Raw genomic sequence first — 26,810 nt, 5'->3', positions numbered from 1 at the left:
GAAGAATGAGGGAAACACCGATCCTCTTTCACATGAGAGGGAGAAGGAGGTGGGGCAAAAGCCTCTGTAGTTAACCCTTTACTATCTGTTTGTTTTAAAATCTGATACACCATTCTTGTGCAAATAATGATACTTCACCTCTGGAGAAAATAGTTATTTACTTCACTCAAAAACAACATTATTTACTCACCCTCGTGTCATACTAAAGCCCTAGTCTTTCCTCTTTGGAACAAAAAAGCTGCTCATTTTCATACAATGAAAGTGAATGATGACTCTTTTGTGATTTTGTTCTTTTGCGTTACACAAAAGAAAAAGAAATGAGGTCAAACAGGTTTGGGGTAAGGAGGGTAAGGAAACGATGACATTTTCTTTTCAATTCCTATAGGGTTGTAGTGAACAAACACATACAAAAGGTTTTGAACCCAAAATCCCACCCGTGTTTACAATGGCTGTTTTCCCTAAAAGAAATTGCTGAATGTTTAGTAAATGTTTTTCTTTCAATCACCTAAAAATCGTTAGATAATGTATATAATATTGATGTTATGTACAGAAAAAAAACATTTCTCTATTAGCTAAATAAATATTATGTCCATTATTGGGCATCTCAGGAGAGCCGTAATTCACTGGTCATTTCTGCAAATAAAGCACATGCCTTTAAACAAAGGAAAAGACAATTAGTTCATGTCATCTGTTGTGACCAAAAACAATAACAAAAACACAAATTTTCCACAAGCTGGATTTTATTACTCCAATGTGAGAAGAGTCTTTATCCAGACAGTGTAAATTTCAAAGAATGATTCAGCCACACTGTTTATCACTCGTCTGTTGCTCAGTTTGCATCATTCAATAGTCTGTGTTGTTTCTGTAGGTCGTCACTTCTTGATCTCTGCAATGTTTTTGACGGAGCTAGCCGGGTCTGTCTTGTAGAGCATGAAGTGTCCTTGTACCTGAGCGGCGCTGAGGTCTGTGTTTGCTGCCATTGCCTGCTCGGCGAACCTCTCTGCCTCAGCCGCAGACTCCTGAGGATAAAACCTCCGGAACAACTGAGTCAGCTGCCACTGAGAGCAGTGACCCACGTACTGCTTCAGATCAACACGGCCAGGTCGGACAAGAGCCGGATCAAGTCTTCAGCAGACAGAGAAAAAAGAAAAAAAAAAAGGAAAGAAAGAAAGAAAGGAAAATATATCACAACACCAATACCAAGAAAAACACACTGTTCACTGTTACAGGTGTTCATGACTACTGGGTACTTCAGTCATTATTACTGGATTTTTTAAAAATATATATATTTTATAAAGATTACATTACACTGTCAGGACTCTGGTTTGATCATCGGCCTTTCTGTTGTGTTTGTGTCGTCAGTTTCACTCACTCTGCCATCACAGCTGCACCTCATTCTAATCAGTGCTTCTGCTCTCCTCACACACACACACCTTTCTCCCGTTTTGCATTGACTTTCTCCACTACTTATGCTTCTCTCGTTCTTTGCTTCTACGTCAGTGTGTCTTGGTTACCATCCGTTTCACTACAGCCCAAAAAACGTTCTTGTTCTAGTCGTGCCTAGTTTACATGCCCTGTTTGTTTATTAGGGCCCGAGCACCGATGGTGTGAGGACCCTATTGTAATTGCTCAGCCTATCATTCTTCTTCTCCGAAATGAATTGCCTTTTTGAGGGCCTAAACATGCTCGAAAACTCATGAAACTTTGCACACACACGTGTCAGAAGTGGCGAAAATACGTCTGTTATGGGTTTCAGAATTAGGTGTGGAAAAATGGCTTGATAGCACCACCTACAAAATTTCAATTAAGCATTGTTTGCGCTATGTTTCACTGACCAACTGTGTGGCAGTGTGGTATGGGAGCTGCTCTGTTGCGGAGCGCAAGGCACTGCAGCGGGTGGTGAAAACTGCCCAGCGCATCACAGGGACTCCACTACCTGCCATCGAGCACATCCAGAGGAAACGCTGCCTGCATCGAGCTCGCAGCATCCTCAAGGACTCCTCTCACCCAGCCCACAGACTGTTTTCTCTCCTGCCCTCCGGCAGGCGTTTCAGGATCCACCGGACCAGGACCAGCAGACTAAAGAACAGTTTTTTCCCCAGAGCTGTCTCTTTATTGAACTCAAACCCCCGTTGATCCACTTCCCTCATAAACTGATAACTCTCCTACCTCACATCTTCCTTCACTTTGTTATTTGCACTACCGACTGTTTATCACAGTAACAACTGTTTACATATGCATCTTGCACTGCCATATCTTAACTGGATTATGCTCATTTGCACTGCCGACTGTATTTATAGTACCAATGTTTACATTTGCATTTTTGCACTGTACTTCTAAATGTAATATGCAACCACTTTCCACTGCACTTTACACTTTTTTTTTTTTTTCTGGATAGCTCTGTCCATAATTTATTGCACTACCCTAATCCACTGCTATTCCTCATATTAGCCTAACATATTATTGTATACCTCTATCTGTAAAATTCTGTTTATAGTAATAGCCATCTGTATATTGTATTCATAGTACATATTCACCTGTAAATTCTGTTTATAGTAATAGCCATCTGTATATTTATTCACTGTACATATTCACCTGTAAATTCAGTTCTGTTTATAGTAATAACGTCTCTCTATTTATACATATTTATACATATTCAGTACATATCCATGTCCTGCACTTACGCATCCATTGTATATCCTGCACTTGCTGCTATTGCACTTCTGGTTAGACCTAAACTGCATTTCGTTGCCTTGTACTTGTACTTGTGTAATGACAATAAAGTTGAATCTAATCTAATCTAATCTAATAAGTATGAAATTCGGTAGACACATGTAAGAGCCCAATACCTACAAAATCTGAAAACCCAACAGGAAGTGAGATATTTCTAATTTTCTTTTTTGCCATTTCCAGACGTTGTACTTTAAAAAACTCTTCCTAGAGATTTAATCAGATTTGGTCAGTCTATTCTAAAGGCCTTTGCGCTGTTAAATTGCGAAGATCTTGAGTTTTTGCTGAAGGGCGTGTCTGTGGCGACCTCACAAAGTTCGATGTTTTACCAAATATATTAAATATATTTTATATTTTTAAGGGTTAGTTCACCAAAAATGTTTAATTATGTGATCAACTACTCGATTTAAGTTATCGTGTACCTTCAGAAGACTTGGATTAAATTGCTCGATTCATGTGGATTCCTTTTATCACTTTTTGAATGTTTTGAAGTGTCAGAATTTTGGTTCAAAAGACTTTCAATGGAGGGACAGAAATCTCTCAGATTTCATTAAAAAATATCTTAATTTGTGCTCCCGAAGATGAACGAAAGTCTTATGAGTTTGGAACGACATGAGTAATTGATGATTTTCATTTTTGGGCGAACTAACCCTTTAAATATAATAAATATAATGAATACATATTTTGATAAATATTAAATATTATCTCTCAATATACAATCATGTAAAAAAAGCCTCAGATGAACAACACATGACTTATTACACTGCGTCATTATTTAACTAAAACTAGGCCAAAATGGAAAACCCATGTGTGACAAACTAAGCACAGCCTTGCTGCTTCCATAGGAATTAAGAGTGCAAGTAGCAGCAAATCAAATGTCTTTGATTAATTGAAGTTTGCTAATCTGGAATATTCAGGTGTGTGTTAACACAATGCCAAAGAGGGAAAGACATTAGAAATGATCTTAGAGTAGCAATTGTTGCTGCCATCAATCTGAGAACGGTTATATGGACATTACCAAACAATTTGAAGTCCATTATTCTACAATAAGGAAGATTATTCACAAGTGGAAAACATTCAAGACAGTTGGCAATCTTCTCTGGAGTGGACGTTTCAGCAAACAATGTCTTTGGACAGACAAGACCAAAGTGGAGATGTTTGGCCATAATGCACAGTGCTGAAATTTCAACAGAAAAGCTAAAAAAGAAAAGAATCAAGGTGTTGCACTGACCCAGTCAAAGTCCAGACCTCAACCCGACTGAAATGTTGCGGCGGGACCATAAGAGAACTGTGTATATACAAATGCCAGCAAACCTCAAAGAACTGAAGCAACGTTATAAAGAAAAGTGTGCCAAATTCCTCCAGAATGATACTGTTATGCAAAAAAATATTTCTTCAACTTATTGCCATTAAAAGTGTCTCTACAAGCAATTCAATCATAGGGTGCACTTTTTGTCACACATGGCTTTTCCATTTTGCCCTTATTTTTGTTCAATAAATAATGACACTGCTGTTCATCTAAGGTTGTATTTAGGTAAGCAATAAGGTACTTGAGGCTGTGCTGTATCGTGAATAAGTCACGGTTGAAGGGTGTCGTAAGGCACGACACGAGGCGGAGAAACTTGTTGTGAACACAGAGGAACAAGACGCAACTGACAAATGCTTTGACTTGCGCTGTCAATGTCAGGGCATGGGAAAACCCATTAACTGTTAAAAGGACAAGATATCATCGTGGACATTCAAATGGATTTTTTTATTATGAACATAGGACTGACCTAAAGGAAAATGCTATATCTAAATGTGGTGAATACACTCGGTCACTCGATCTCTCTTTCTCAATACTCGACCCTACATAATCCAGTAAGCTTCAATGAACTATATCAATGAGAACACACATATGTTTACGTTGCTAAGAGTGGTTGCTAAGCGTGTTGTGTAGTGATAGTGATAGACGAGTGAAGTGGTCATAGCCATGAATCAGAATTAAAGGGTTAGTTCACCCAAAAATGAAAATTCTGTCATTAATTACTCACCCTCACGTCGTTCGAGACCCGTAAGACCTCCGTTCATATTCGGAACACAAATGAAGATATTTTTGTTGAAAGCTGATGGCTGAGAAAGGCTTCAGTTAGGCCTCCATTGGCATTCAGTACACTTATACTCCCAAGACCGATAAAAGGCACTTAAAATGTCATGACAAAGTCCATCTCACCACAGTGACTCTACAATAATCTTACGATGCGACGACAATAGTTTTTGTGCGCAAAAAAAAATCAAAATAACACCTTTATCCAGCTTGTTATTGCCTTCCGCGTGTGCCTCCACGACGCATGCGCGAGAATATGACGTAGCGCCGGGATTCAGGAATCCATGAAATGCACACTCTAACCCCATTTTGAGCACTACGCCGAGACCTAAAGCACGATCAATGTAGAATCCAACAGCTGAGATACGCGCGTCTTCCTCTGATTGTAAACAAATCACTTCTGGGTCATCTGTCCGAACGCCGGATCTGCGTCATATTCTCGCGCATGCGTCGTGGAGGCACACACGGAAGGCAGTAACAAGTTGGAAAAAGGTGTTATTTTGATTTTTTTTGCGCACAAAAACTATTGTCGTCGCATCGTAAGATTATTGTAGAGTCACTGTGGTGAGATGGACTTTGTAACGATGTTTTGAGTGCCTTTTATCCGTCTTGGGAGTATAAGTGTACTGAATGCCAATGGAGGCCTTTCTCAGCCATCAGCTTTCAACAAAAATATCTTCATTTGTGTTCCGAATATGAACGGAGGTCTTACGGGTCTCGAACGACGTGAGGGTGAGTAATTAATGACAGAATTTTCATTTTTGGGTGAACTAACCCTTTAAGGCCTGGAACTAACCGTTTTATAACAAATTTTAAGACCTGCTAAAGAGCAGATGATTTTATTATGTTTTTTTTCTTTCTTTTTCACATGACTATCTGACTATCACTACCTTCCACTGTAAAACTAACTTTATTGCCACTCATTTTAAAATTATTAGAGTCAAAAGTGCAAAGACAATCAGGATTTTACACTTCAAAGTACATCAAACCACAAGGTAATGCATAAATCATGATGAATAAGTTGCAATAATAAGTTTTACCTGTCAATGAAATTAGTTGTCATAAACACAATTCGGGCCTCCGAAGATGCCACTCCATCCAGAGCATTCAGAAGTCCACTGAAAGTGAGCCTTCCCATGCCCTGATAGGCCAGTGGACCTGTGAGAACACATGGCCAGGAAGATTGAATTACTTCAACAACTGCAGAAATATTCCACTGTAATGTTATATGGTCCAACCTATGTGATTGTAATTACATGGTCTATTATTATCATTAATTTATATTATAAATAGACAGTGAGTATTCAGAAGCACTACAGTTTGGAAGACATACTCTCTGTAGGCAGAAGCTCCCGGCTGACGAAGGCTGCATCCACGTCCTCTAGCAGGATGATGCTCTGCTGCGGAGCGACACTCAGCAAGTGGTTGAGACGATCGTCAGACAGGCTGCGGTCACTGAGACTCATCAGACAGATGCTGTAACCCAGCTCACCTGCCAGCGCAGTTCTGAAATACCACCAGAATGGTAAGACTTGGGACTATGTTTAAAATTGCTTTTTACAGCCATCCTATACATTTAAAAAAAGTCAAATGTTATTTACACTACACATATAAATAGCAGCATGACTGTCTAGGAACATATACTATTAAAGAATAATACATACAGTATATAAATAATATTACAGATATATACACTACTGTTCAAAAAGTTTGGGGTCTGTAAGATTGTTTTAAACCAATGCTGCCTTTATTTGTTCAAAACATTGTGAAATATTATTACATTTTAATTGAACTATTTTGTATTTCAAAACATTTAAATTAATTGTATTCCTGTGATGGCAACTTAGAATTGTCTTCAGTGTCACACGATCCTTCAGAAATCATTCTAATATGCTGATTTGCTGCTCAAGAAACATTTCTTAGTATTATTATCAATGTTGAAAGCAGTTGTGCTGCTTAATATTTGTGTGGAAACTGTGATACATGTTTCCAGAATTTTTTGATAAATAGAAAGTAAAAAAAACAGCATTTCAACTTATAAACAGATTTTTTTTAGATGCACTTTAGCAGATTGAATGTGTCCTTGCTGAATAAAAGAATTAATTCTAACTGACCCTAAACTTTTAAATAGAATTGTCATAAACACAATTCAGGATGGTATTTATTTATAATTGAACATCACCGGCCACTGTTGTTGTAGCTTTGTCTGACTGCACCAGACTATTGGGGTTCAAATCTACACTCTGTATAAAAACAATACTTTATAAGACACTATTATTCATTCATAGTAACATGAACTGTAAAGAAAATAACTGTACTTACATAAAGCTGCTCTTTCCACAGCCTGGGGGTCCATACAGCAGATACCCCCTCCTATATGGAATGCCTTATTGAAGCATATTCAACAACAAAACTGAAATTAGATATGAATTAAAACAAAACAAAAACAAAAGCAATACTTGTATGTATTACAATGCTTAGTTTCTAGTGACATTAGAGACGTGTACATGTCTATTTTCCTGATATGGAAATTGAAACTGTAGTTATCATTTCCTAATTCACCTCTGTCAGTGTACCACTTAGGATTGCCTATGAATTCCTTTACATCATCCACAATCCTCTCCGCCACACCATTCTCCAGCACAACTGAAGTCAGGGGTCGTCGTCGCCTTGGAAACCCAAATGGCCTCCACTCCGCTCCAAGTGCAGTGTACATCACAGTCCGGCCCTCTTCCTGCTTTAAAGCAAGTTCACGTGCTGCATAGACACAGAATAAATCATTAAAGGGTTAGTTCACACAAAAATTCAAATTCTGTTATCATTTACTCACCTCCATGTCATTCCAAACCCATAATACTTTGTTCATCTTCAGAACACAAATGAAAATCTTTTTAATGAAATCTTGAGAGCTTTCTGTCCCTCCATAGACAGCTACGCAACTCAAGCGAACTATTAATATCATTAATCGTTAAAAAAAAAGCGAACATGCTTGAGCTTCTGTTGGTTTACCACAACTGATATGCGAGTGAGTTGATGAATGTTTAAATGTGAATAAAAGTCTAAATTCAATCTGTTCATCATATAAAGTGATCGTGTCTCTTCAGAAAAATTGGACTAATCCACCCAAGTTTTACAATCACTTTATGAACTTTTGAAACGTCAAAGTGGAAGTTGCGTAGACTGTCAATGGGGAGACAGAAAGCTCTCAGATTTCTTTAAAAATATCTTCCTTTGTGTTCCGAAGATGAATGAAACTCTTAGGGGTTTGGAACGACATGAAGGTGAGTAAATGATGATTCATTTTTTGAGTGAACTAACCCTTTAAGGCTGCAAGACATTTCAAAAGAATTCAGCTGACAGTCCCATACCTTCTTGAAGTATGTTGAAGAATATCTGCCGGTCTCTGCCCAGAGCAGTGAAGGTGACGGACTCCCAGGGTGTTCCAGTGTGCAGGTCCACCATCTGCTTTTCCCTGGTCCTCTCCACTCTGATCCACTTCCTGCCATACCTGAAGACACATAGCCTCAATTAGTGAGATGAATACCTCTCAGGGATCAAAGCAGCAGCATATCAAATGTAAACTGTCCAAGGTAACAATACAAACACAAGTATAGAATGCAAGTAGAAATGGGGAGTATAATAAGCATAACTGCACATTGACTGTTAATGCTAGTATAGGTCCTAACTAAGATACCAGCCAGCAGTAATAAAAATATTCATATTATAAATATATCCACATAAATTGTGATCTTACCAAATGATGTGGTTGCCCGGACTTGGATGGAAGTCAAACTGTGTATGGACTCGCCCACTCTCATGCTGCATATATGAGGTTTCAACACTCAGATGCTGGGTGTGTTTGGCATGTTTAGTGATCCAGCTTAGGAGCCAGTGATAACTTTTATCTCTGCTGGGGACCTCCAGTGTGATCATGAAATTTCTCCTAAAGAAGATCATGCCGAACTGTGCCCCCTTTCTGGTAACTGCAATTGCTGTGCCAATACCAACTAGCCCAAATCCTGCCCCAAAGTAAGGGTTGTCCTTCAGGGCTCCAATGAAATCTGACAGGGTCATGATGAAGGTGTCTTCAGGTTCTCTTAAGCAATTACGAAAAGTCTTTTTGTCCCTTCCATACAATATGCATCCTGCATTCACAGCAAATTAGATGAAACTATTTTCATCTTAATTTTGATGAGAGATTGATCAAACATACAAAGCTGTCACTAATCAGGTCTATAATTTTATTTAAATAAATTCTGAATTAAAAAGTCACTATACTTACGGTAGTGCAAATATTACAGCGCATTTTATAAACAACATTTTCTCTGTTAAGGTAAAACAAACGAAAAAGGTGCGAATCAGATAAATAGTGCAATAAAGCAGAGTCCACCTACAGTAAACAATCGTTCTCTCTCATTGCAGCGTGAACAAATCGTTCTTTTGGGTGAGTCGAATCTTTTAAGTGACTCGGTTGAACCAATTCACGAATCATTCCTACTCTAAAGACCATAAAAAAATTATTTTACTGTCTATGGTTCTTTCAGACAAACTGTTCAAAAGAACCGATTCAATAAACTGAAATGGACAAATCACATGGCGACCTCTGTGTTATTTCCGTTGTTCGGGAAAATAGTTCCGTATGAAATGTGTTTCGTATTAATAGTTCCGTTGAGACTGTTTACGACGCAGTCTCGTTATGACACTTTTAGGTATTCTTATGAACTGTTAACTGTAGATTTTTGGTATTTTATAATTGATAATTCTTCAACATGTTTACACAATTATTGTCAAAATGTATTTTCCTCTTTGAACAGAAAAGGCCCAGAAATGACACCGCTTACATTGTTTCCATCTTCACAACTGAAGGTAACGTTACCGGTAATTTCTTATCATATTATTTATGTAATGAGTATAATAAAGGTTTTTTATTAAATGTGAACACTATAATTGTATCTTGATTATGACCGTATTCAAGCAGTTTGCTGTAATTGCACCCATCTTCAGCTCTTCCTTTAAAACGCGTTGTTTATTTGTTTATCAGAGCCAATGAAACACGAACCCAGGCGCAGTAGGTCTAAAATATGTTTAATAAACATGTTTGCACAAAACCTCCTCTCAAATGTTCACATAATATTATAGCACTGTATTAATTTGTATACTGTTACTGCTCATTGCTTTATGTTCTTTATGTTGTGTTAACTGACAAGTACCCTGAGCAGCTTTTAATCTCAAATCTGGTATTCCAGAAACCATTCAATCATTTGATCTCATTGGTGATGCAGAACACCCCGAGAAACAGAAACACTTTATGGTCCTGATGCTTTAATAGAGTTTTACCCCTCTTGATAGTTGACTTTATCCCTTACTGACTGATGTCCTGTGGAGTTTTACCCAAAATATAACATGGACCAACAAGAGCCTGGATGTGATGCAGAACAGCTCCTGCATGTGGAAAATGATGCCACAGATACACCTGAAGGTAAAATACAATTATGTATGTATATATATATCATATTAATTATACATTATCCCACAGGTATGAATTCGTTTTTTTTATTTATTTGTTTTTTGTCGATAAGTGTTTTATTTATTTTTTCTGTTGTAGTGTTGTCTCATTTGAATAGGACGGATATGCCTGTGCAGCCAAGAAGCAGGAAAAGTGTTGGCAAAAAATTGAAAGCTTCAACAAAAAAGGGGGGGAAAACCAGCACCATTACTCAAGGAAAGTCTCCGTCTAAAGGTAAATACCATAAAGAATGTTATGAAATGTTGTGATTAAAATAATTGTAACCCCAGGTCCTGACCAGGTCCCATTTTTCTATTTAGCGGGACATGTTGCAGAAGGCACCGAACACATGTTTCGCACCCACATCTGCTCCGAATGCAGACGCTGCTTCAAGACTCGCTCCCATTTGATAGAACACATGCGTATCCACTTTCCCGACCCCACTCTGCAATGCCCCACCTGCAAACACTATTTCACCAGTAAGAGCAAGCTACGCATCCACATGCTGAGAGAGACGGGACAGAAACTGCACCAGTGTCATCTATGCGAGTATGGAGCGGTGGAACGTAACTCTCTGCGACGACACCTTGCCAGCGTGCACGGGCATCAAGAGGATGATGCTCCCAATGGAGAGCTGTTTATGTGCCCAACTTGCCAAAAGACGTTCAGTCAGAGCCAGGCATTAAAGAGCCATATGAAGTCTCACAATAAGACACAAGATGGACAGCCATTGCTTTGCTTTCATAAAGGCTGCTCATTTCAGTGTACAGAAAAGAAGCAGCTTCAAAAGCATGCACTAGATGCTCACCAAATTGAGGCTGTAGAGTGCCGTCATCATGCATGCGGAGCCTTCTTCAAGAGCCAAGAAGACATGGAAAAACATTTCCGCACGCATCAGGCTTATCACTGCTCCCATTGTGACTTCTCAAGCTCAAATAAGAGCCATTTTCAGCAGCACAAGAGACAAGGACATCCAGGACAACAAGAACTGAACTGTAGCTTCTGCCCTTTCTCCACCCTCAACCCTGTAGAGTTTGATCAACATGTTGGTCACTTTCATGCCAGTGAGAAAACACAACACTGCCCGCAGTGCAGCTTTGTAACAGCTCACAAAAGAGTCCTGAAAAGACACATGCTTATGCATACTGGTAAGAAATTCAGTTTTTTTACATAGTTCTACATACAAAGTGCTTATAGGGATAGGTCACTCAAAAGAAAATTCGATAATCATTTATTCACACTTGTCATTCCGACCCTGTATAATTTCATGAAATACAAAAAACATTAGGCTCTATTGAATACAATAAAATACATAAACGTAACGCAAGTAGTCCATACAAATTGTGTGATATATTCCAAGTATTCTGAAATCATAATATATTTGTGCGAGGAACCAAATTAAATGTAGGTATCTTCCCCTCTGCTGTAGCTCTTTAATTTCATAGCATTCACACACAGCTATAGTTTGGCTGCAGCATTGAAAAACTGCACAGCACATACGTTTACTTGGATTGCTTTTATGATACTTTTACAGTGTTTTTGTGGATATTCCATAATACAGGGTTTGAAATAAGATGATAGTGAGTAAATGATGATAACATTTTTATTTTTGAATGACCTATTCCTTCAGAATTTCTCATTGGCCATGGCTGGACAGATTGAACATTTGTATTTACAGGTGAAAAGCCCCACAAATGTACGCAATGTGACTTCAGATGCCGCGATGAGACGTACCTTTCAAAGCACATGCTGACACACTCCAATGACAAGCAGCACATGTGCTCAGAATGTGGATATGTTACGAAATGGAAACACTATCTCAGTGTCCACATGCGTAAGCATGCAGGAGATCTGAGGTTTGTACCTTGATTGTAATTTGAAAAAAAAACATTTCAGTTGATTTTACTGAAAACATTGTACTGACCAGGCGCTCTTCTCTCTCAGGTACAAATGTAATCAGTGTCCATATCGTTGCCACCGCATCGACCAGCTGAACAGCCATAAACTCCGTCACCAGGAAAAATCCCTGATCTGTGAGGTGTGTGCATACTCCTGCAAGAGAAAAACTGAACTGCGCAACCATATGCGGCTGAAGCATTCCACAATCGCAGATCACCAACCTCCTGTGTACCAGTGCAAGTTTTGCCCTTACACAACAAAGTACCGGCAAGCCCTGCATAACCACGAGAACTGCAGGCACACCCGGACACGCATGTTCCGCTGCGCGCTCTGCCACTACACCACATTTAGCAACACCGGCCTCTTCCTACACAAAAAGAAATCTCACGGATATGTGCCCGGAGATGTGGGGTGGCTTGAGAAGTATGCAGAGAAAGAGAGAGAGCAGAGCTCTGTGGATTTGACACAGAACTTTTTCTCCAAAACCACCGCGCCTCAGACTTCAGATTCAGAATATAGGGAAGAAACAGGACATACAAAACAGACTATAGATGACTCACAAGCTATGTCTGTAAATAATAATGAGGATGAAGAAATAGCAGCCACTATTGGACGATCTGAGGAAATGACTTTAGTACGGCAGGTCAGTCTTGGTGTTGAGTCTGCAAGAGAAGAGGCAAGTAATCTTTCTGAAGGACATCCAACTGATGAAAAACGGTGTGGCACCCCACGTTTTACTTCCCAAACCACCACGGATAGCACACAAATGATACTTGCTGAGACGGTAAACATACAGGACACTGCATTTCATGCACAAGTTAAGGATCATGTTGGATTGCATACGGTCCACCAGAACTTCCCAGAACCATCAGTTGAGGATGATGATGTCAATGCAGCTTGTGAGGATCAAAGTGACCCTGAAGACCTGCCACCAGTGACAGAAACTGTAAGGAGAATGGAGGGACTCCATCAGGAGAACTCTGTAGAGCCCTCAGCTTCTGAGACACGTCTACAGGTCATGAGAAAACAGGATAAAGACCAGGCAGAAGCACTCGTACTAGAGGGCAGGGTACAGATGCTTGTCGTCCAGACACGGGACAATATGTATCAGTGTAGCCGTTGCTCCTACGTGACCAGGAAACAGGCAGCATTAATCCGGCACTGCAAGTCATCTTGCCAGGTCATGAAAGCAGGACTACGTTGCCAGGACTGTGGCATGAAGTTTAAACAGCAACGTTCTTTGAACACCCATCGTCTCCGGAAATGCCTGTCACTGCTGAGGGGCAGAAAGAAGTTTGATTTCGCAAGCACTGTAGGTAAATCAGGGAGTTGTGTAGGTAGTTCAGGGAGTGATGCATCCATACAGATACAGAGTATGACGCATAAATCAGGATCCCTGAAAATACAACCTGAACCTTTTAAAGTCACTGATTCTACTGATTCAAGAGCACACGGTTCAGCTGAACCTGAAGGCCTGCTGTCTTCTGTAGTAAATGAGACCGATTCACTGACAAGCACATCCGAAGTAGGGAAGGCAACTGTCGGGAGTAGAAACAAGTTAGCGGAAGTGGAGGGATCTGTAAATGATGAGAACTCTGGCTATATTGAAGATGACGGTAGGTACACTTGCAGAAAATGTCCTTTCTCATCTGTCAGGAAAGTCACAATAGAGCGGCATTGTGCAACATGCAGCGGAAACACCCATAAGGTACATCTGGCTGAAATCAGAGAGCAGTTTGAGCAAGAGGATAATCCTAGTGACTCAGAGCATGATGAGGAGGAAGATGGGGCAACTGACTCTGAAAGAGATTCAGGAGAAGAAGAGAGACCTCAAAACCCCAAACCTCGATTCTCATGTCCCAACTGTCCTTTTCTATGTCACCAGAAGAGAGCTCTAGCAAGCCATGAGATAAAGGGCTGTTTAAAACCAGGTGAATTACAGTGTCCGCACTGTTCATTTGTTGCCAAATCAGAAAAATCTCTCAACCATCATATCCTGAGCCATAAGAAAGACAAGAAGGCTACTAGAGATAAAATGTCTGGTGATCTTCAGTGCAATCTTTGCTCCTTTACCTGCAAACAAAAGCGCTGCCTGACACAGCACGTTGCCGTGAAGCATGATGGAGTCCGTCCTCACAGATGCCGCTTCTGTTCATTTAGCACAATTCGTCGCTACCGGCTGGAGGCCCACGAGTCTCTGCACACAGGTGTTGGGAGACATGGCTGTGAACTCTGTGGCCAAACTTTCGGCACCACGTCCAGACTGCGCTTACACCATCAACGCATTCATGACAAACAGGCAACGCACTTCTGTTCACTTTGTGATTACAAAGCATATAACCTCAACGACATAAACCGACACAACTTGAGCTGCCACACTGGTGATCTTGCCTACCATTGCAGCCAGTGCAAGGCACGTTTCAGCTCCGAAGTTGCCCTGAAGCAGCACTGCCACAGAGCACATCCAGATGCTAACAGCCTGTCTTGCACCCAGTGTAACTTCACCTGTTGCCGCCAAGCTGCTCTCAAAGCACATATGCAGCGTGAACATTCTGAAATCAAGACAAAAGATCCTCAAGATGGTCCGGAAAAACAAAGCAAGATATCCATCACACATCAGTGCTTGGTTTGTTCCTTCAGCACCCGTAAAAGGCTTCTTCTGGTCCAGCACATGTTAGATAAGCATGAAGATGGCCCAGCAGAGGAGAAAACTCTGAAGTGTGATGTTTGTGGTTTCTCTTGCACCCACCAAGTGGTGTTTGACCAGCATGTGCGGTCACATGGAGGAACCTGCCTCTTTAAGTGCACCGAATGTGAGTTTTCCACCAGGAACAAACAGAAGATCACATGGCACATTCGAATCCATACAGGAGAGAAACCTTACCACTGTGAGATGTGCAACTATGCATGTGCTGATCCTTCAAGACTAAAGGTATGAATGACTATTTAGCTAAGATGGTGATTTAAGGATTGGGTATTTGGGTTGTGACATTCAATTCTGTTGGTGCTCTTTATTTTAGTATCATATGAGGATTCACAAGGAGGAACGCAAATATCTCTGCCCAGAATGTGGCTACAAATGCAAATGGGTTAACCAACTAAAATATCACATGACAAAACACACAGGTATGTGCTATACTCTAACTTAATAGAACTGGTAAGTTCCCGCACACCTTGATGTTTGTACCCTTGCTTCTAACAGGTGCCAAGCCGTACGCATGTGAGGACTGCGAGTACCGCACCAACCGTGCAGATGCCCTGCGCATCCACCGGGAGACGCGCCATAGAGACGTGCGTTCCTTCATATGCGAGAAGTGTGGAAAGGCTTTCAAGACACGCTTTCTGCTCAAGACACACCAGAGAAAGCACAGTGAGGAGCGGCCTTACGTATGCTCTGTATGTCAAAGGGCGTTCCGCTGGCCTGCGGGTCTTCGCCATCATTACCTATCCCACACCAATCAGCTGCCATTTAACTGCCTCCACTGTCCCTACCGGGCCAAACAGAAATTTCAAGTGGTGAAACACCTTCAGAGACACCATCCAGACGTGCCTGTCCAAGATGGCGTGGGTAAAGACCAAGAGGCCTCTAGTATGAATACACAGAAGACATGGATTGAGGAAGAAGAGAGACAAGAGGATGGTCAAACTGCTTTATAGAACAGCAATCGACATGTAGCCGTCATGCACTGTTTCATTTCAATTGACATTTGTTCATCATGTGAAAGCATTACATGTCATTGTCTTCATAACCTTCATTCAAACCACACAGAATAAAACGATTTTTACAGTATGTTTAATCCTTTAAGATATTAAAAACATATATTTACCTGGGCATGTTCATAATAAGAGTATTAGAGTCATTTACTTGCTTTTGGGTTTTTTATAAAAGGCACTTTTACCATGCTCAATTACATAAATTCAGAAAACGTACAACCTGCATTCTACCCTTATTATGTACCTTTCAAACAGAAAAAACACCAATGAATTGTTCTGATTATCAGTGCACTCAATATTGCATAGATTAAACAATCAAAAGTAAAACCTGCATTTACCAAGCATTTCTGGACCATTCTTGGGGGTCTTTTTTGTTGAGAAGGAACTACAAACACCATGCAATTACTACAGAGGTCCTCTATAGTAAAAAAGCTATTTGCTACACTTAAATAATGTTTAGGTTTGTTCAAATGATTGCCAGAATGTGTTCTTTTAAGTATTTTTAAGCAAAGCACAACATTTTTACAATTTACAGGTTTGTCTGAGAAATATTAGCTCTTCAGAACAAGTTTCAAACATTATAAATTAAACTCCTGGAATTGTGATCTCTGTGATTTTAATTTGAACATAGATGGAAGATGGATGGATACTTGTTCCGTCTTTGGACAATAGATGCACATGGCGATATCCTGGAAAGACAAACTTTTTATTTGCAAGAAAGCCAAATTAATTTTCATTTATTTCAGAGCATAGGCCTAAAGACACTGGGTCTCATTCACTAATAACTGCATACACGTATTCTTATGTGAGCAGAAAAGATTTTCAGAATACATAAACACATTTTTTCTAAGGTCATCTGGAACCTGTGTAAATGCAGTTTCAATTCCTAATTCTTTTGAATTTAGTATTTTTTCATGATTACATTGTTAAGAGCATAAGAAACAATTTATTTTTAATTATATTTTATTAATATGTTATGCTATGTCCTCGTAAGTGGACACCGGGACTTAAAAATAAAATGACATGTATAGGCAAAAACTATGGGAAAACAATTTTTTCATTCACCAATCAATTTTCTGGTTTCAGGATTGTTTTAACCAAACTTTGTTTAAAGATGATTCTCAACTATGTTATGAAAGATAATTGATGAATTGATATACCATTTTACTTTATGCAATATGTGGGGTTTACCCATACATGGGTTTACCCATGCAATGCAATTTATCTATACACTGTATATAATTTGCATATTAATGTGTTCTTGGAGCAACATGTAATGAAAAAAGAAGTGTAATAATGGGAGTAATAGTTGGCTACATTTTCATAATAATATCTAATATTTTATAGGAACATTCTTTCCCTATTCACTTGTGTCTCCCAAAATTTCTGATAAGCATGCTTTAAGTCCTGGTGTCCTCTACAGTAGACATGTATGAAATCAATCAATTTGTAACAGAAAGTCATATTTTGATTAGAACATTTTCCAGAGATGTTGATTTATAACAAACAATTTGAAAATTTGTCCGATTGATAATTACAAAATATTATCATATTTCCATTAGAGCGCTAAATTTGATCATTCAGTCATTTTTAAAGACCAAGGAGTTGTTGTACTGGTGAAACCTCAAAATGGTATTTCTGAAAATCCCTGAATGTGCTCTTTACAGGACATCCAGATTTAAAACTGTGACATTTATGGTGTCAGAGAAATTCACTAAAATATAATGTCCTCGTACGAGGACAGCGGCACCCAGATTATATTTATTGATGAAAGAGGATTTCTATGTGGGAACATTCACACAAAGACTGTGTTTGCATGGTTAGTGAATGAGACCGAGAATATTTTTCTTTTGTAAAAATATCATGATACTGTCCTTAATATGGGCCTACCTGGTTGAATACAGGTAAAGGGAAGAGTGTATTGCCCTATGAAGTCATTCCTAGATGCTTTATCATAGTCTTCAACTACAAAACGCACCAGTGCCAGCTCAGGGGTGTGGATTGTGAACTGCAACGTTTCGTTCCAACATGGATTAAATCCTGTCCAGATGAAAAATAACAGAAAAATCACCACAGGTAGCAGGAATGAAAGGGCTCCAATGCTCTCAAAGTCAAGGAAATGTTTATTTCCACAGTAAAGTTACATACTGAACTCTTAACAGTTTCGCCATAAATTTTTAATTCGTCTAGCTTGAAATGATTTGCAACTCTTTAGACCATTTCCTCACCATTGTTGTCTATGTATTTGGTCTCCTGTTTGGCTTGATCCAGAGGAACGCCATGAATTTCCACCCTCACCAGGGGGTCCACAATGGACCAATCTTTTTGCTTTACTTTAGGGAGCTGTTGTCCACTAATAACCTAAAAAAAGAAAAGAGAAAGAACAATCAACAAACAAAAAAATTATCTCAAAGTGAAGTAGCGGAAGGAACACAAATACTTTAATACCTTCACAGAGAACAGCAAAGGTTGGTAATCGTCACGTTCCTCAGGTTTTTCGGGATCAAAGAGTCTCTCTCTGTTGAGTAGTATCTCAGGTTTTAGAACGTAGCCACTGCAGTCATTCTGAGTAAACAGCCCATCATTAAGATCCATTTCCATTCCTGGTGTCTGGAAGTTTAAAGCCACTATGAAACAGAAACGCATTACAGTAAATACACTGTCCACTTTGCAACACATTAGCCGTGTTTCCATGATCCTCTTTACATGGAGTGTACATAAGGTTTGTCTGCCATGCTCCCATTCTTCCACTCTGTAGTACTAACATAATGGTGTGTAATTCGTAATTCAATATCTGCCATACTGACCAATCTGGCATCCTATGTTCCACATATCCAGTGGACAGTAATTTGATGAATCCGTCCTCATTCCACTTGGATACACTCTTGTCAGCTGCCTGGTGTTATGGAGCATAAAATCTGAGCCTGACAAAAATTCAGAATTTCATCATCCATCACTTTACATTATATTGATATTTTTGTATAGAAATGAAAAGGCAAAAAGGTGCTTAATCTCCTTTTGTGTTCCATATAAAAAATAACAGCACACAGATTGGAACATAAGATTGAATATACAGTATACAGACAAGACTATCCCTTTTAAAAAACCTTTCTGACCTGCTTCCTTGGAATATTTACGGGCTTTAGACTCAGAGAACGATGACATCTCATCAGCCTTAGCAGAGGTGCGGGAATGCTCAAAGCTGTGGAAATGTACGCTCTTACAGAACATAAGGTCTGAGAGCTCCTTGCATAGATTTTGCTTCGATTTCTACATAGGGGAAAAAGCAAACAATCAAAAACTATGTTAGACAGGGAAGTGGAAAACAATAGCTGAGCTTCTCCCGCTGGTACCTTTGCATCTGTTGGTGGACTCTCCGAAGTCGGACTGTCCTTATTCATTTCTGCTGCCTCGTCCTCATCACTGACTTCACCTGTGAGGCTCTCTGACTCATTTCCAATCTTCTTCCCTTTTAACAGGATTTTCCTCTTAAGTGCCTGAAAGAAATAAGACAACAAATACACCTTTACACATTAAAATAAAATATATATTTTCATTACAAAATGTATATATATATATATATATATATATATATATATATATATATATATATATATATATATATATATATATATATATATATATATATATATATATATATATATATATATACATTACAATCTGTGTGAGAAGTTGAACAATTTGCATTGCTCTTTTTTCATATCCTAAACTTACTTTTTATTTCCAGGTTTAACTGAGAAAATCCCAAATTTCAATATGGTTTCTGACTTTTATACTCCATTGTATTAAAAAACAAAACAATATTAAACAATAGTTCATAGTCCATCAATAGTTAATCAAAGTGCGCATTGCAGTATAAGTATTGATTGTAATTCAATTCAATTCACATTTATTTGTATAGCGCTTTTCACAATAAGCAGCTTTATAGAAAATGCATGTGTCTAAATTACAATTTAGAGTGATCTGTTATCCATGTACTATACAAATCACGCAGGTAGCTAACAATGTATTAATAATTATAAGACCATCCATTATTTTAAAATCCATGTGAGTCATCCATGTTTTTCAAACAGAAGTCAATAAGAGCAATTAAGTGAAGTGCACCACAATCTATACAACCCTGAGCTCACCTCTGGGGATGGGAGTTCACTGGCCACTCCGGCGTCTACCGTGCTTGTCAGGAGCATATCGCCCAGGATATCTCTGAAATGTCGAGCCATGACTTCCTGTTGCTCTACGCTGCAGTGGTTTTCAATGGACAAGATGAGAGGATACTCAGATGCCTGAAAATAGGAATGATGGGAAGATTAAGAAATCTAGAAATAGATTATAATGTATCTGTGCAAATAATTTATATGAACATCAACAACAACATTAATATAATAAATAACTATGTTGGTATTAAATAATTAATGTTGACAACATTGTTAATAATTATTATTAGATATTATTATTAATAACAATATGTTTAATATTAATATAAATATATATAATAAAAATAATTATGTATTTGTACAAGTGTTGGGGCATAAAGATCACCTTGAAGGCATAATTTGCAATAGTAGTAATCACGTCTTTGAGCAGAATCTTAGATGTGAATGTGTGTCCGTGATAAACTACCGGCTCCTCATTCGATCCATTCCAGCAGTCCACCTCCACACACCTGCAGCCTCGCTTCAGAGCCCTTCAGATGTTCAACCCAGCACAAATCAACAACCACAGTCATGAACACAAAGCACAATGCATTCAACTCAGCGGACACATGCTTTCCCTGAAGTTACAGTGAGTAAACAGAAACGCTCTATTACTACACTTAAAAATAAAGGTTCTTTATTGGAATTGATGGTTCCATGAAGAACCTTTAACATTTATGTAACCTTTCCTTCACACAAAAGGTTCTTTATAGTGGAAAAAGTTTCTTCAGATTATTAAAATGTTCTTTTACAAAAACAATTATTATTTTACTTATTTTACTTATTTTGAGGACTGTTCACTGAAAGGTTCTTTGGAGAACTTATAATGGTTCTTTTATGGTATCACTGCGTTTTGAACCAGGGCTCAACGCTAAGGATTTTTTCTACTAGCCCGGTCGGGCCAGTGGTTAAAATTTTCTACTAGCCCTCCACAAAAAATAAATTCAATTAAATAGGCCTAGTTATTGTTTGAGTTGTTTTTGATCCATGTAACCTTAATAAATAAGGTTAAGACACCAGAAACTATAGCATAACTCATACATTTTAAATATTGTTAAAGACAGTCAGTAATAAAATCAAATAATCAAATTACGAGCAATAGCACAAATAAATACAACAGAAAAAACATATACAATTGAAATGAACAGTTTTTCATGTAGGTCTAAACTAGATTTTCAGGACAAGATGAGCATTTTGACATATGAAGACGTGAAAGAGTATTCGCGCACTGTGACACCAAACTGTACCTAGTACCAAACTGAGAGACGCGGGTACTTTCGCATCTACTTGCACTTGAATATTTAAATTGGCAAGGCATAAAAACATGAACAAATTAGGCTATCAGTTTCCGTGGACATGAAGTACTGGCCTAATCGGGGAAAGCAACATCTCCGTCAACTGTGTCTTTCACGCTGGACCTGGGCCATCGAGCAGTCCTTATTGTTGAACCCTGGAACGTCACATAAGAGTGTATGTGTGCAAGATATTATTGCTTACATTCTCAAAAAATATATTCAAATGAAGTAATCAAGTAGACACATCGTAACGTGTAGTTCTATGTCTGTTTTGTTTCATTGTGTTTTGCTTCTTTTTTTTTTTGTTCTGGTTTGCTGGAGTTCCCTGTGCTTATTAGTTTCCATAGTTCCTAATTTATGCACCTGTTCTGTTTTTCTGTTGATAATTCAGTCTGTGTATTTAAGCCTTCAATTCATTCAGTTCTTTGTTCGGTCTCGTCTTTATATGGTTGTTATTACTCCTGAAATCTCTTGTGTGTTCTTGTTTGATTACTATTAAAGATTGTTTTTGTTTACTCCTTCGTTGTGCGCCTTATTGCAGCCACTTCACCCGTTACACACATGCTGTATGTACCCAGCTGTATTATCATAAATAAGCTCACTGGATGTAGGCTTCAACGCTGCTTGGTCCTTTTAGCTGGTCCTCCATGAGGTATGTGTTGTGTGAGGACGAGATGTAATAGTGGGCGAGAGTTTGGCTCATGTCTTGAAAGAGGCCCTGCCGCTCTGGATTGAAGATGGATTCCTCAGGAGACGTCAGGTACATTAGGAATCCATCGATTGTCATCAAATGATTCATTCTGGCTGTACAAGAAGACAAAATGAAGCCTCTTATCTGATCAAACTTCTATCATTACTCAGTGATCATGATGAGTAAAGAACCACTTCACTGTTGGCCAGCGAACTAGATTAAGTGCTCAACTACTCCATTATTAAAAGAGCACCCATGTATTTTCCATTCATTTTCTTCACAGGCATGCAAATAATTGAACCCTCAAATCAAACAGACCAATTCCAAAATTGATTGAATATCATACATACAGAGACATGTAAATCGAAAGGAAGGGTCTTCAAAAGTGGGTACATATCATGATCCTTTTGGGACCAACGGTGGTAATGCAGGGGTCTGAAACCATTATTTATGGGGAACATTTTTAAATAATAAAAATAATTTAAATAGTAATAAGAATAATTTACCAAATATATATAAGAATATATGATAAAATATATTATATATATATATAAAAATATACATTATACAAAAACGCTATATTAAGCTAACTTTAAACAAAGCTAAAGTGTTTTATTGTCCCTTCTACATTAAAATATAAAGTAAATATATACCAGAATTTACTTTAATATTACAATTTTTTCAATAGAGCATTAACTATTTATTTAAAATAATATTAAAGAATGAGGAAATATTAATATATATTACAAAAATTACAAACTGAAGAGTATAGTAGTGGATAATAATGGATCATTACCTGTGTTTGAAGGCTCATAGCGTTCAATCAGCTGAAGGGCATGTTGATAACTGCCCTCCCCCTCTAGCTGCTCCTCTCTCAGGAACTCCTCCAGATCACACTGAGACAAGCTCAGTCCATCACTGGAATACTCCTGGAATAACTTCAGCACCTCTCTTCTCTCAGTGAGCATCTTATAGAACTCCACAAACTCCTGATCTTCCAGGGTTCCTGACTCAGACTTATCTGCCCTCTGCGAGTAAGCATCAACAAATGACAATGAGGTTCAACATGATGAAAATGTATGACGGAAAATCACATAAATGACACTTAAGTACCAAAAAAAGACAGTATGCATGTTCTTCATTCATGTCCACGTTCATCATTTTCAGCAGTTTTTTTGTCTCCTTAAAATTCATTCTGCCATCCTTGTTTCGATCTGCTTTCAAAAACCAGTCTGAGATCCATCTGAACGGAGTGGTTTAGGTTGATAATATAAGTCTATCTATCTATCTAAAATAAATATATAAAAATAAATAACTTTAATGTTTTGAATAAATATATAAAATATGATAATGATCAGAAGAACTTGTCTCAAGCTAAAATATAACATAAAAAGCAAGGATACTGGTCAAGTTTGGTGCTCTCATCCATTTTCTCAATGTTCTCCATGAGGGCTCTTATGCCCAGAATCCAGGCCTGAGCTTCCTCCGCTGACTCAGCCACCAGATCCAGGTTTCCTCTGCGGCCGCGGAACACCAGTGTGAAGCAGCGGTCAGCGGGAAACTCATCCGCTACACTGAGGAGCAGCTCCGACTGATGGCCCTCACGAACAGCCTCCACATCACTGATGGAGACTGGAAAAAAGTAAATATATATATATTTAAATTTCAGAGCCCTTCTTCTCAGTTTTCTTTAATAAACGTTATAGAGCCTGAAAAGCAAGTTTAATTATTACTAATAGCTCATTCCTTACTATTGTTCATAGTGAACCAATGGAGCTCTTAATTTCATTAGATGCAGCTGAAGCTATTCGTCTCAAGTTATTTTTTTCAGAAACCATTACCATGGAGGATTTCCAACTAATGTCATCTGATCTACTTCCCTGATGTGTCTAATTTTATTCCTCATCCCAAAGACCTTTTGGATAATTTCAATCATTAGGCAATTATTTTCTATGAAATATCTAATAGCTTCCTCACATTTGTCTGTTTGATTGTTTTTTGGCACTGGCACTCCACCTATATTTTACTTACAATTTTTTTTTTTAGCCCAATCTTGCATTAATTATGCACTCAGACTTCAATACTAGACATGAACTAACGTGATTATTAAATCATATAAACGATTACTAAAAACATTAACTCAATTAGGGCATACAGGAAGAATAAGAGTTTATTGCCCAGCTGGATTTATATGCGATAGTCTTGCAGTCCTCCTGAAGTTTGTAGTGCCGCTGACGCTTCCACATACGAGACTTCACCTTGCGCAAAAGCATCCCTGCTTTCAGTGCATCAAGGTTTTGATGACTCTGTTCACCTGTCAGAAAACGGGAAATGGACATTAGTCATATTCAGAAAGACCAACACACAGTCACAAACACACGTCTGGTTCACTATCTTTGTGGGAACTCTTATAGACGTAATGGTTTTTATACTGTACAAACTGTAAATTCTATCCCCTTACACTAACCATACTCCTAAACCTATCCATCCAAGAAAACTTTCAGCATTATTACATTTTCAAAAAAAAAATCATTCTGTATGATTTAGAAGCTTCCCTCATGGGGACCTCAATTTAGGTCCCCACAGTGACACGAGTCCCCATGAGTCAGTGTGCATTCAGGTTGAAGTCCCCGCTGGGATAGAAAAACATGAACACACACACACACACACACACACACACACACACACACACACACACACACACACACACACACACACACACACACACACACACACACACACACACACACACACACACACACACACACACATATATATATATAAATGTATACACATGCACAAAAGGTCTGTCTACTTACAGCATGCTTGAGGTGGTTCCATTTTCTATAATGCACCTTTTCTGCAGACACAAAATGTTAATGTTAATACCTCACTGTAGTAGGCTTATAATTAAAGGAAAGGACAGACTTCTGAGATTTAAAGGAAAGACAATTCTGCTGGCAATTCTGAGCTGAGAGTGGATTAAAATATATAGATCAATGTACACTTAGATATATTATGCATTTAGTCCCACTTACATGTTTTTGAGGTGTCACTAATGTGACTCCTTATTAGTGCTGTTCTATGGTGAGACAAGATCTCACAAGCTTCTTTCAAATTTTTGTTGCATATCCTATCCGCTTTTTTCATCTTCAGTGAAAACATGGACTGGCTAAATTAAATCTAAAAATAGGCTGATTGCATAATATGCCCTATATTAAAATGGGGAGAAAACTAGTACATTTCACCAAAGTGAAAAAAACCCCACCAAAACAAGTTCATTCAGGCAAAAGGGAAGTGTACTCAAGCGTGACATGCAGAGTCATGAGTCATAGCTAAATATGTCTCCGAGATCCACACGATCCTCTACTGGCTCCATGATTATGTGCTGTTATTTCCCAAGTGGATAGAGCAGAATCAAATTTAATGTTTCCTGCCATTATTCTGTATTGAACACATGGATATGTATAGCATTACTAGTCTTCACTGTGATTTAAAACCTAAGTGAGGAATTTGTTTTGAAATGTGTACAATCCTAAAATATTGCAGCTACAGAGTTTTAGTTCAAATAAAGACACTAACAACAGCAAATGCTGACAAAGTAATGCTTCTAACACATAGCAAAGAGAGTCTGGAGAGGGCTGAAGCAAATATTTAGGAGTGACACAGGAAAAGAGGATAAGCAGAACTCACCGGACTGAAGGACGTTTGATATACAAACATCTGAAGAGGAGGACGGCCCCTGTGTCTTTGCTGCTGCGTGTGCAGGACTGGGAAAACAGAGCCGCAGTCTGCTCTGGGCTGCTTCCACAGTGATGCATAGCCAGCCTCCTTCCTACACCCCTTCCTCTGCCTCATTCCTTCCTAGACACTCCCACTTTCCCTTTTTTTCCCCCCTGCCTGATTAGGTGCAATAGTTTTCTGCTCTTGTCAAAATTACAGCAAAATAATTTAAATAATTTTGATAGTTCTACAATAAATACAGTAAGATTAGAAACAATCTGCATTTCGAAAAATTGATGAATGATAAACAATTTTAGACCATAGATAGGCCTAACATACAGTCTACTACATTATAGAAGATTCAATTTTCATAAATAGACAGCATTTAAAAAAAGAAAAAAAGGGTTCACAATATGCACAATAATTTCGTATTTGGTGATACATTAAAGTAAATAACATAAATTCTTGAATTAAAAAGAGTTTGTTGACAGAGTGTCTTGAATTATAAACCCATTTAGAAACCCAAGCTAAATCAGCAGGATGTACAGAATTGTGAAGTCTTTGCCAAGACAGAGCAACCCACATTTACATTTATATTTACATAAATTCATTTGGTAAAATCGACTTACAAATGAGGAAAGATACAAATACAAGCAAAGCATGGAAATGCTGACAAAACCCAAAATATCATAAAACACTTTGGTTTAACAACGCTAAGACCAACAACATCTTGACTAAAAATATCTTTAGAAGCTTAATTCTAGACCACCTGTAATTAACAAATTTGATACACTGTATCTTTTTGGTTTCTGAGTTATCTTTTCTTGTTTGCATGAATTAAATGTAGAACATTTAACCAAATATTCTGAATTATTATATTATAAATTTTGTTTTGATGCATGTGCATTTATACAATTTTTATGCCGAATAAATCAGCTTTTTGAATGGTCTT

The 26,810-nt window shown here is 38.3% G+C and overlaps 3 protein-coding genes across 6 annotated transcripts; 1 reads left to right on the top strand and 2 right to left on the bottom strand.

Moving 5' to 3' along the window:
• Window positions 1–373: 373 nt before the first annotated feature.
• Window positions 374–9,245, bottom strand: bcs1l (BC1 (ubiquinol-cytochrome c reductase) synthesis-like). 3 transcript variants are annotated; one of them, XM_079822193.1, is made up of 8 exons: window positions 9,099–9,245; window positions 8,571–8,997; window positions 8,185–8,324; window positions 7,379–7,573; window positions 7,139–7,202; window positions 6,150–6,322; window positions 5,857–5,974; window positions 374–1,125 (listed from the first exon to the last, which is right to left on the bottom strand). In XM_079822193.1, exons 2-8 carry the CDS (start codon window positions 8,888–8,890, stop codon window positions 873–875), a joined length of 1,263 nt encoding a protein of 420 aa, XP_079678319.1. In that variant the 5' UTR covers window positions 8,891–8,997; window positions 9,099–9,245; the 3' UTR covers window positions 374–872. The 3 variants fall into 3 exon arrangements, with proteins under 3 accessions (XP_079678319.1, XP_079678318.1, XP_079678320.1); XM_079822192.1 differs by having other exon boundaries at window positions 8,571–8,961; XM_079822194.1 differs by having other exon boundaries at window positions 8,571–8,961; window positions 9,211–9,245.
• A 210-nt stretch (window positions 9,246–9,455) lies between these two features.
• On the top strand, window positions 9,456–16,151 carry znf142 (zinc finger protein 142). Its single transcript, XM_079822157.1, has 9 exons — window positions 9,456–9,525; window positions 9,631–9,682; window positions 10,166–10,295; window positions 10,422–10,556; window positions 10,643–11,470; window positions 12,001–12,178; window positions 12,267–15,153; window positions 15,242–15,347; window positions 15,424–16,151. Exons 3-9 carry the CDS (start codon window positions 10,220–10,222, stop codon window positions 15,876–15,878), a joined length of 4,665 nt encoding a protein of 1,554 aa, XP_079678283.1. The 5' UTR covers window positions 9,456–9,525; window positions 9,631–9,682; window positions 10,166–10,219; the 3' UTR covers window positions 15,879–16,151.
• plcd4b (phospholipase C, delta 4b) lies at window positions 15,858–26,178 on the bottom strand. Of its 2 annotated transcripts, XM_079822170.1 has the most exons (16): window positions 25,829–26,178; window positions 24,955–24,995; window positions 24,291–24,449; window positions 23,539–23,767; window positions 23,249–23,378; window positions 22,932–23,163; window positions 22,047–22,248; window positions 20,496–20,640; window positions 20,087–20,239; window positions 19,289–19,432; window positions 19,052–19,205; window positions 18,743–18,859; window positions 18,384–18,562; window positions 18,164–18,296; window positions 17,826–17,975; window positions 15,858–16,624 (listed from the first exon to the last, which is right to left on the bottom strand). In XM_079822170.1, the coding sequence occupies exons 2-16, from the start codon at window positions 24,974–24,976 to the stop codon at window positions 16,521–16,523; spliced, it is 2,253 nt and encodes a 750-aa protein (XP_079678296.1). In that variant the 5' UTR covers window positions 24,977–24,995; window positions 25,829–26,178; the 3' UTR covers window positions 15,858–16,520. The 2 variants fall into 2 exon arrangements, with proteins under 2 accessions (XP_079678296.1, XP_079678297.1); XM_079822171.1 differs by lacking the exon at window positions 25,829–26,178 and having other exon boundaries at window positions 24,955–25,093.
• Window positions 26,179–26,810: the final 632 nt, after the last annotated feature.

This window comes from Gobio gobio (assembly GCF_949357685.1).
Source record: "Gobio gobio genome assembly, chromosome: 7".
NCBI lineage: Eukaryota > Metazoa > Chordata > Actinopteri > Cypriniformes > Gobionidae > Gobio > Gobio gobio.
Note: the sequence above shows the minus strand (reverse complement) of the source record. Positions and strands in the feature narration are given on the sequence as shown.